Raw genomic sequence first — 9,391 nt, 5'->3', positions numbered from 1 at the left:
ATGCAGAGCGCTAGCACGATGACGTCGTCATCGTGGATTCGAAACAAGAAGCCTAAGTTCTGGGCTCTTGTCAATGAGGCCGGCGCCGACGACGTGGAGGCCGGCGGCAGCGGCGAACGACTCGCAACGACCGCCACAGCCTCCACGGCCGCTGGCAGTGCAGCGCCGGCATCACCGAGCGCCAAGACTTCGCCTTCGACCAGCACGGCGGTCAGCGCGCCGTTGACAGCAATGCCACCCACGCTTGCCGGTGAAGCTTCACCCTCGGCGAAGGAGCCTTCACAGGTACGTGCGGCAGCGGAACCGATGAAGGCTGCCTCGGATGTCGCGACCGGCTCCTCGCCCTCGAGCACGGCTGCTAGTGCTGTCTCCACTGCCGCTGTCGGTGCTCGAATGGACGCGGACTCATCGAGCTCACTAGAAGCAACTAACCGCGCCGTCACGGCGCACAGCATCCGCATCTCGACATCGGTGTCGCCGTTCCGCAACCGCTACAAGCGCGACGTGGCGCATATGCTGTCGGAGCTTCTGAACAGCGACCCCTCACTGGGACCGCAGCTGCTGGGCCAACTGTCCGCCGAGAGCCGACGCCTGCTACTCATCATGGGGGCGGCCAGTGAGTACTTTGGTGTGGATTACGAGGAAGTGGCGGAGCAGGTGAAGGTGGCGGACACGGACAGAGACAACTCTATTTCCTCCAAGGAGTACGACGCCTGGGTGCGGCGCATGGCCGACTCGACGCCGGCGAAGCGTCGCCACGCAAAGGAGGACCAGGCAAGCGCGGACACGTTCGACTCGGTGCTGCCGTTGGCCTCCGCCTCTGCACAGGGCGCCGCTGCGGTCGTCCAAGCCGTACCGCCGTCGATGCCCTCGACAGCGCCACAGAGCAGCAGCCGCGGCGCAAGTGGTACAAGCCCCTCTGCTAAAGCTGCATCTGCCACTTCCGCGAGCGCGTACCTCCCCGCCGCCGCGTCCGCCACGCCATCCCGTCAAAGAATGGACATGACGGTTGGGACAGCAAAGGCCGGTAGCGCTTGTATCATCGGCGCGATGCAGCAGAGTCTTCCATCAGCGGCGGCGGCGGCGCCAGAGAGTCGCGATGTCGGTGGCGGTGCTGCATCTGTGGCAATGACATCGCCCACGCGTGCCTCTCCCAAGAGCAGCGCTGCCAACAGAAGTCGTGGCTGTGTCAGCGACGCCGCCGGCGGTGGTGCGGGTGCCTCCCCCTTTCTGCCGGTCACCCCAGCTGCCACGGTCACCAGCGCAGCGAGTGCTTCCACCAAACAGGACCCGGGCTACATACCGTGGCCGACTTACCTGAGGATCGTCGCGGCCGCCGTGCCGCCGTTCCTGGCCTTTGGGATGCTGGATAATACCACCCTTGTCCTCGCCGGTGGCGCAATCGACAACGCCCTATCCGGCAGCCTAGGCCTCTCGCAGATGGGCGCCGCCAGTCTCGGCGGCGTTGTCAGCGGCGTGGCGGGAATTCAAGTGCACGGCCTGGCCGAGCGTTATACGCGGGCAGCACCGCCACGTCTGACGATGGAGCAGCAGCGCAGCGATGCCTACTCGCGTGCCACACAGGCGGGAAACACGCTGGGGATGGTGGCTGGGCTCATCCTTGGCATGACCCCGCTGCTGTTCATGAGCGGGTCGACGCAGTTGGCAGAGCAGGAGGAGCGCGACCGTCACCACTTTCGGCGAGAGGCTGCGCGCAGTCATCAGCGTCACCGCAATACAATGGAGAAGGAAGAGGCAACACTGCGGCAGCGGCTATGGAGGGAGGAGGAGGCAGCGCGGGAGGCGCTCCTGCGAGGCGACGACAAGATGTAGCCTCTCTGCCCTGTTCAAGGATTCAGCAGGCAGACGCGATCTCTCTCTCTCTGTGGGGAGTGACGGCGACGACACCGCCAGAGGCGAGACGAGGAAAGGAGCAGGAGCAGGAATCGTGCACCCCTCTTTCTCCTCGCGAGGTACACCGTTTCTGCCTTTTCCGCTCCACTCAGTCTCTTTACCTCTCCATCAGTTGGTGTGCGTATCCTCCCCCCCCCCCCCCCCCCCCCACACACACACACACACCTCCAGACAGGCCCCAACGAGATTTGTGTGAAAAAGACAGCGGATGTGTGATAACGAATAGCGCGTATGCGGGTGGGGACGGTGTCCCGTGTAGCGCACGAAGCGGCAACGAGGAACGGCGTACTTTCTAGCGGGGGGGGTGGAGGCCCATGTTAAAGTTGTGCAACGACCGTCCGCACCGCAGGCATGTCGGACCCGTGGGGGCCCCCTTCACTGCGTGCCTGCCAGGCCTTAGCACACGCCCACGCATACGCTCTCCCCCATCCCTTGCCCTTTTCTATTCCACAGTCCTTTTTCTTTCTCTCCGTCGCTGACTTCCTGATCCGCAGCGCCGATCGCCTCCTCCTTTCCTCTTCCTCCTCCTGTATGTGTGTATGTATGCGTCTGTGTGTGTGTGTGTGTGCGTGTGTGTGCGTGTCGCCGTAAAGACTCTTCGCCTGGGCGCAAGTCGAGCCACTTGTGTTTCCCTTTTCGACGCCATCGTCGTGTGCGCTGTCGGTGAAGAGGCCTCGCTTTGGTTCTTTGGTGTGTCGCCGTTGCTGGGAGGGGGGGGCGTTATTCAGAGCAGACTGCAACGCGCGCACGTACGTGTCTGTGGCTCGCGTGCCAACAAGGAGGACGAGGAGGAGGCTGGATGCGAGGCTATGCCGATGCGCCGTGCGCGCACTTCCATGACAGCAACACCCAACGTAAGAGAGAGAATGTGTGTGCGTGTGTGTGAAAGCGAGTTGTAGAAATTAAGCAATCAACTAGGGCATACGCACAGCACACATCCTCACACGCTCAGACGTGCATGTCGGACCCCCTTCCGTCGCGGTGGACGCAGCGACAGCGCGGTAGTGTTCCCCCGACGGCGGCTGCCGTTTCACCCCGCCACACGGTGCATGCACGGCATGAGTGCAGCACCACAGCTGCCCCCCTTGCGACCACCCCTGTTGTATCCACAAGCAGGCCGATAATGGAGGCGGTGATGATGGAGGAGCGCAGGGATGGTAGTGGTGGCGGTGCATCTCTTCCTCTCTATGCTTTTTTTCCCGTCACCACCACTCGACGTCTCGCCTCCTCGCCTCCTTGCCCTTCCGTCCGTCCCTCTGCAACGCCGCCCACGCCACCCCTCCCTCTTTCCACGACCCTCTCAACGCGCTGTGGTTCACTGGACGCGTTTACTTTCTCTTCTTCCTCCTCTTTGCCATCTTCTCTCAACCCTCCGGGGGGGGGGTCGTTGCATTGTATGAACTGGTGCACACACGCACGCACGCACACACTCCTTGCCTCAACACGCGAATGTCGTTGACGCACCCCCACAACCCCTCTCACGCCTACCCTCGACGGCGTAGTAGGTAGTCACTGTTGCCTTTCACTGATACCCCATCCATTGCAGCCACACGCGCGAAGCACCTCTCTTTCTCTCTCTGTGTTTGCAGGGACGGCCCAGACGAAGGCGTCAAGACCCGAAGACGCCTGACGTGCACTCCTTTGTATTATCTGTCGTCTCGCTCGTCCACATACATCTCCACAACCCCCCCCCCCCCCCTCCCTCCCTCCTTCTCCCCCCACACACCGATCAGCCATGGATAGCGCCTACTTGAAAAATCATGTGGGTATGCTCCTGGCGAAGGGTGTCGCAGAAACGGTCACGGCGCAGCCCAGCAACCCGCAGGAGTACCTCGCCCTCTTCCTCCTCCATCAGCTCCAGGAGGAGGAGCGCAAGGCGGACGCCGCAAGACGGCGTCGTAAGGTGGATGACCTGCGGCAGGAATGGTGCCAGCAGCGTGCGTTGCACGAGAAGGTGGCTGTTGACGTGATCCAGCGCTGTTTTCACCGCTTCCAGGATCGCCTTCGCAGGAAGCGAGCCGCCGAGGGGGAGCTGCGGGAGGCGTATGAAGCGGCCGAAGCCGAGGCGGAGGAGCTGCTGGACGAGGAGGAGGCGATCAAGGCGGAGAAGGGCGGTGAGTACGCTGCCGAGGACGGTGCGGGCGCGACGTCGGAGAGGGAATCGGCCTCTCGCGCCGCCGCAGCGCAGGAGAAGGAGGCCGTGATGGCCGAGGCCCGCAGAGAGTTCTTCAAGGCACAGCGCTTCCTGCTGACTCTCTCCAAGAGCGCGGTGGGCCAGCTGAAGCACGAGCTGGAGGAGGAGGCAGAGCGCGTGCGCATTGCGCAGGATGCCACACTCGGCGCTTACCACCGTGCTGCTGCACAGGAGGCCGCGCTCGTGGAGGCGACCACCGCACCTTCGATGGCAAGTGCCGCTCCCGCGCTCTCCCCTGCCGCGGCGGAGCTGGCGGAGCGCCTCGCTGAGCATCGCGACCACCGCTGCATCTGCGTCCCGTACGTCAAATACCTTGTTTTTCGCTGCTTGTGCTACCTCCTGCTCAATGCCACGCCCAAGGCAACGAACTCGGCCGCAAAGGTGGCTGCGCTGCTGAAGCCGTCGGTGCTGGTGCAGCATCTGCGTGCCTTCAATCCGGTAGCCTCATACGACCGCGGGGTGGCGCTCAAGCTGGAGCGGATTGTGCCAGAGCTAGCCGAGTCGGCTGGCGGTGATGAGGGCAACGACGAGGGTGATGGCGCGGGGCACCCCAAGCAGAATGGCGCGTCGGCAGAGGAGGAGGGCTCCAGCTTCCCGTTCACGCAGCCGACGACGCGCCAGGTGCGCCGCGCCGCGCGTATTCTGCGGACCTGCTGGCTGGATGGGGAGTATCATTGCGAGGTCGACCCAGAGGAGTTCTACACGGAGGAGATGATCGAAGAGGATGCCGCCAGGGCGGAGTCCGACAGCGAAGACGGTGAGCCGAGGCAGAAGCTCATCCTGACTCTGGCGGACGAGATCGAGGCAGCGGCCAAGGTGCGCGAGCGTGTGGAGGAGCTGCGCAACGTTGTTGAGACGCAGGTGAGGCAGCGTGGGGGTACTGTGGTGTACGCGCTGCTTCGCTTTGTGTCCGCCGCCGTGGCGTACCGCCAGGCTCGTGATGCCGTCGTGCAGCAGCGACAAGAGATGGGGCTGCCGGTGGATACCTTCGATGAGTTGCCCGAGGACGAGGCCGAGGACCCTATGAACGACGAGGCGCTGGTAGAAGAGGAGACGGGCGAGCTGGACGCGGCGGGTGTGCAGGTGCTGCAGGAGCGCATCGGCGTAGACACGGAGGAGGCGCTAGCGAAGATATGGGAGGCCCGCGACAGACGTCAGCGCGAGGCGTACTCGATGAAGGCGATCAGCCTGCAGCGTCAGCTCGACCCTAGTGGAGAAGAGGAAGAGGACGAAGACTAGAACGCTCGGGCACGCCCCGGTGGAGCACCGTCGCAAGCTGCGGGAGGGGAGGGGAGGCGACACCTCCTCAACACGCACACATTCACACACATTCACACGTACACAGGCAGATACGCGTACACGGGCGTGCTTTTAGGCCAGCCCCCTCCCCCCTCTTTGCTGTTGAGCCACGTGTGCTCCTCCGCGAACGTTTCACTCTGCACAGTTGCGCGTGTCCTGCTCTGCCTCTCACTCTCACTTTGCGTATTCGTGCACGTCTATGCATCGCACGCGTATGCGTGGCTGACGCCTTTGTGCCCGTGCAGACGTCGCCCCCTTCCCCTCCTTGGCTGGCTGCCTTCGCGATGTACGTCAATGCGCTTCGAGTGCCCCGCCCGCCCCGCCTCTTCCGTGGCTTCTTATGTATTTTGATGTATAGTTGCATGCCAGGAGTGCTACGGATCCCCGCACACTTTTTTCTCTGGTGGTGTTTGTCCGCTCTCACCTCGGCAGATATGCGGCTGCTCCTGGTACTGTCGTGTTCCTTGCGGGGCCTGGGACGCACGACTCTTGTTTTGCTGCGCATTGGGCGGGTCTCCCTGTCTCTGTGCTCGACTGCCCGTGCTCGCATGTGCCTCTCAGTCTGGCTGCACTCGCTGTGTGTGTGTGTGTGTGTGTGTGTGTACGCGCATCTTCTCCTCCTCCGCGCGCACCCACATACACACATCGTCTCTCTCTGTCCATGATGTTCTCTGTTCAGGTGTGACGCAAAGACATCGGAACGAAGCACCGCTCCGCTAATGGTGCCGGGGTGATCGCGTTAAACGTGTGCGTGCGTGCGGATCGATGATGAGAAAGTGACCGAGCTCTTTCTTCGATCTGTCTACACACACACACACACACATGCACGCACACTGATAGACTGCCCCCTCCCTCCTTCGCTGATCTCGACAATGTGTGCGGCTCATCGCCTAGACGATGTGACCGGACGTAGGAGACACTCACCTCACCGCACGCATCCCGTCCTATGGGTGTGCCTCATTCTATCCGCTGATACTTCATGCGTGTTGTCGCCTCTTGCGCATCGCGTGTGATCGAGTAAGAGAGGACTTTGAAGCACGCCCACGCGCAAGACGCAGCGTGTGCGCTTCATGCTTCTCTCGTCTTTAAAGGTCCCTGGGAAACTGTTGCTGACCGTCTCTTCACCCGCGACTGGCTCGTCTTCTTCCTTTTCCTCTTCACTTGGCTGCTCCTGCCGCAGCTACAGGGCGCGTCTGTGCGTGTCGCTCCCTTTCGCTCTCCCTCCCTCCCTCCCTTGTGCTCCTTGTGCTGTAGCTCACAGGCGAGCGTCCCCTCCGCTCACCATCTCGGCACACACGAGATCGAAAAGAGGTGATTGTCGCGTGCGCACGTCCATGTGAGAGCTCGAGGAACGTGGCCTCTCTGTCATGGCGGCCATGCTCCGCCTCACTTTTGCCCTTCGCCTCTCGTCGAAACAGCTCTCGCATGGCCCGCTCGCCACACACACACGCAAGCAGAGCTTCCGGCAGTCGAAGACGGCGCTGCAGGTGAGTCGACTGCGCTCGCAGACACAGCGGGCAAACTTCAACCTTCAACAGGAGCTAAATCGGGATTTTGGCGCGCGTCAGTACGCCTTTGCGCAAGGACGGCGTTCAATGCAGCGTGCCGCCGAGGATCTCATGTACGACCGTGCTTACCGTGCCGAGCGGCACCGCGGCAGGGCGGGGGAAGTCTACCGCACCACTAAAGACCGCGCTGCGGAGGTGGCAACGGCGCGACAGCTGCTGCAGATGCAGGAGAGCACGCGGAGGCTCATGAAGAAGGGCCGCACGCAGCGTGTCGAGGCTTTCCGCGCTCAGAAGCAATGGAATCGCTGAAGGTAAATCATCTGTGCGGCAGCGCTAGCCTCGGTTTCTGCTGCTGCTCGCTCTGCCGTGCTCGATACACACACACACACACTCCAGACAGAGAGAGACAAAGGAAAGGTGCCTTTCAGCGCGAGCGGGGGAGGGGCTGCACCCCTCTCCCCTTTCCCACGTGCATAAGCCGCTCAGACGCCAAGCCGCGTGTGCCTCTCCGGAATGGGGGAGGGTGATGCTGCCGCCAGCGGATGAGCGTAACGAGCCGAGGCAATGCGCCACGGAAGTGAAAGATGAAACCCCTGTTTTTTTTTTTTTCGCCATGTCGCCCTGCACGCAGTAGCATGGGTGCTGAGAGCGAGGTGCGCGGACGCATGCGAGTGCGGGCTCGGGTGTGCCTGTCCCCGGCACAGAAACGGCACGTCTACTGTGTAGTAGGCGGGTCGGCAGTGGACAGCGAGAGGACGTAGGCCGTACGTGTTGCTCTGCCTTCTTGCGCCCTCCCCCTCTCTCTGCGGCACCTCGTGCTCACGCCGGCGTGTACGCAAGGGTAATGGGCATGGTGGTGTGTCGTCTGGTGACTCCTTTATTGATCACTGTTCCTGCTCTCTCTCTCTCTCTCCTGCTCTCTGTCCCTCCGTGTGCGTGCCACGCCATGCACGGCGGCTGCCGAACAGCTTTCCCATCGTCGCAACGCCGCCGCGTCCTCCACCTGACCTTTTTTTTTCCTCTTGATCGCAGCTGTCCATGCCCGCGCCGCCACATCGCCCGGCAGCGGGCTTGGGACGGTGGATCACGGTAGCGGCAGGGAGGCCTCTGTTGCCCGCCGTCGCCATGCCCCAGCGCATAGCTTTCTTGCCGCCGCTGGCGGCGTCGCTGAGCGTGAACAAGCGGTTCGCGTCCACGATGGGCGACAGGGCGGATGCACGTGGGACCTGCAACAGCGGCAAGTTCAACTTCGTCGGCGCCTATCGTGCGTTCCGGCGGGAACGCAGTGCGAACCGTAGCATGCAGTACACGACGTTGTCCATGTATCTGGATATGCTACCGCCCGGCTTTCGCGAGCTGCTGCTGTGGTCCCCGCTGTTTGCGCTGCTGCACTTCATGTGTCGGCAGGCCCGGGTCTACTACCTCGACGAGGAGGAGCCGTGGTACTGCGTGGCACTCCCTCGACGGTGGCGTTGCCGTGTCGACGGGGAGGGCAGCGGTGCGACGGGGCATGTGTCGTCGCTGTTAGAGCGAGCGCCGCCCTCCTCGACGCCGACGACGTCTGTTGTGGTCGAGGCGCATAACCCCTCCGCGACGTCCTCTTTACCAAACACAGGCCGAGGGACTGCTATCGAGGGGAGCGGATCGACGACGACCATCGTCACTACAGTGTATGCGTTTCGTGCTGCTAGTGTGCAGGACGCCGCCGCCGCCGTGGCGGGCGCTCCTCTCGCCGGCTCGCCCCCGGTCGCTTCCTTCCACGAAGTCCGCGTCCGTCGTGTTCACGCGGATCAGGGCGCATCGCCTGAAACGACGGCGTCGACTCCACCGCCGGAGGAGACGTACCGCTACGGTGTGTGGGGTGCTCCGCTGATTGTGATTCGTAACCCGGCTACACAGCGTGTGATTGGGTACACGACGGCAGGGTAGGCCCCACTGCGCTTCCGTCCGCCCTCCACCGTCTTGCCTCCTTTCTTCTCTTTCACGCCTAACACGCCGCACGAGTGCACTACGCTCACGTGCGTCGTTGTAAAAAAAGTGGAGGCCGCGTGATGGGGCGTCTTCCCCTCCCTCACCATCTACATCGGTGTGGGCTGGCGCATCTGCGCGTCAGGCACACGCACGGATGAACGCATGCAATCGTGTGATGGGCCTTCGCCGTGTTTCGTCGAGTATAAGAGAACAGGGCGAGACAAAGCCGAGTGTGCGTGTGCCTGCGTGCGTCTCTCCCTCCCGAGGCTGTTGCTCGAGCGTTCTCGTTTCTCTCGCGAAGCGCTGCTCCTGCCCCGACTTCCGCCGGCAACGCATCCACGCGTACCGGCACGCAACAGCGGGGCCGATGGCGGACCCATCTACGGGAGAGCGGTGGGTAGGGCTGATGGATGGATGGATAGATGGAGGCGGGCGGGCGGGGGGAGGGGAAGGAGGAGGAGGAGGAGGTCGAAATACTATTAGTAGTGTAGCGTCTCACGTTTCG

General features: G+C 62.8%; 4 protein-coding genes across 4 annotated transcripts; all 4 read left to right on the top strand.

The window, feature by feature from the left end:
* On the top strand, positions 1–1,833 carry LMJF_08_0970 (conserved hypothetical protein; the record flags this gene model as incomplete). Its single annotated transcript, XM_001681074.1, has 1 exon — positions 1–1,833. The coding sequence occupies one exon, from the start codon at positions 1–3 to the stop codon at positions 1,831–1,833; it is 1,833 nt and encodes a 610-aa protein (XP_001681126.1).
* A 1,816-nt stretch (positions 1,834–3,649) lies between these two features.
* On the top strand, positions 3,650–5,347 carry LMJF_08_0960 (conserved hypothetical protein; the record flags this gene model as incomplete). The annotated part of the gene is made up of 1 exon (XM_001681073.1): positions 3,650–5,347. One exon carries the CDS (start codon positions 3,650–3,652, stop codon positions 5,345–5,347), a length of 1,698 nt encoding a protein of 565 aa, XP_001681125.1.
* A 1,427-nt stretch (positions 5,348–6,774) lies between these two features.
* LMJF_08_0950 (conserved hypothetical protein) lies at positions 6,775–7,224 on the top strand (the record flags this gene model as incomplete). Its single annotated transcript, XM_001681072.1, has 1 exon — positions 6,775–7,224. The coding sequence occupies one exon, from the start codon at positions 6,775–6,777 to the stop codon at positions 7,222–7,224; it is 450 nt and encodes a 149-aa protein (XP_001681124.1).
* Positions 7,225–8,040: 816 nt separating this feature from the next.
* On the top strand, positions 8,041–8,844 carry LMJF_08_0940 (conserved hypothetical protein; the record flags this gene model as incomplete). Its single annotated transcript, XM_001681071.1, has 1 exon — positions 8,041–8,844. The coding sequence occupies one exon, from the start codon at positions 8,041–8,043 to the stop codon at positions 8,842–8,844; it is 804 nt and encodes a 267-aa protein (XP_001681123.1).
* Positions 8,845–9,391: the final 547 nt, after the last annotated feature.

Source organism: Leishmania major, chromosome 8 (assembly GCF_000002725.2).
Source record: "Leishmania major strain Friedlin complete genome, chromosome 8".
NCBI classification, from domain to species: Eukaryota; Euglenozoa; class Kinetoplastea; order Trypanosomatida; family Trypanosomatidae; genus Leishmania; species Leishmania major.
Note: the sequence above shows the minus strand (reverse complement) of the source record. Positions and strands in the feature narration are given on the sequence as shown.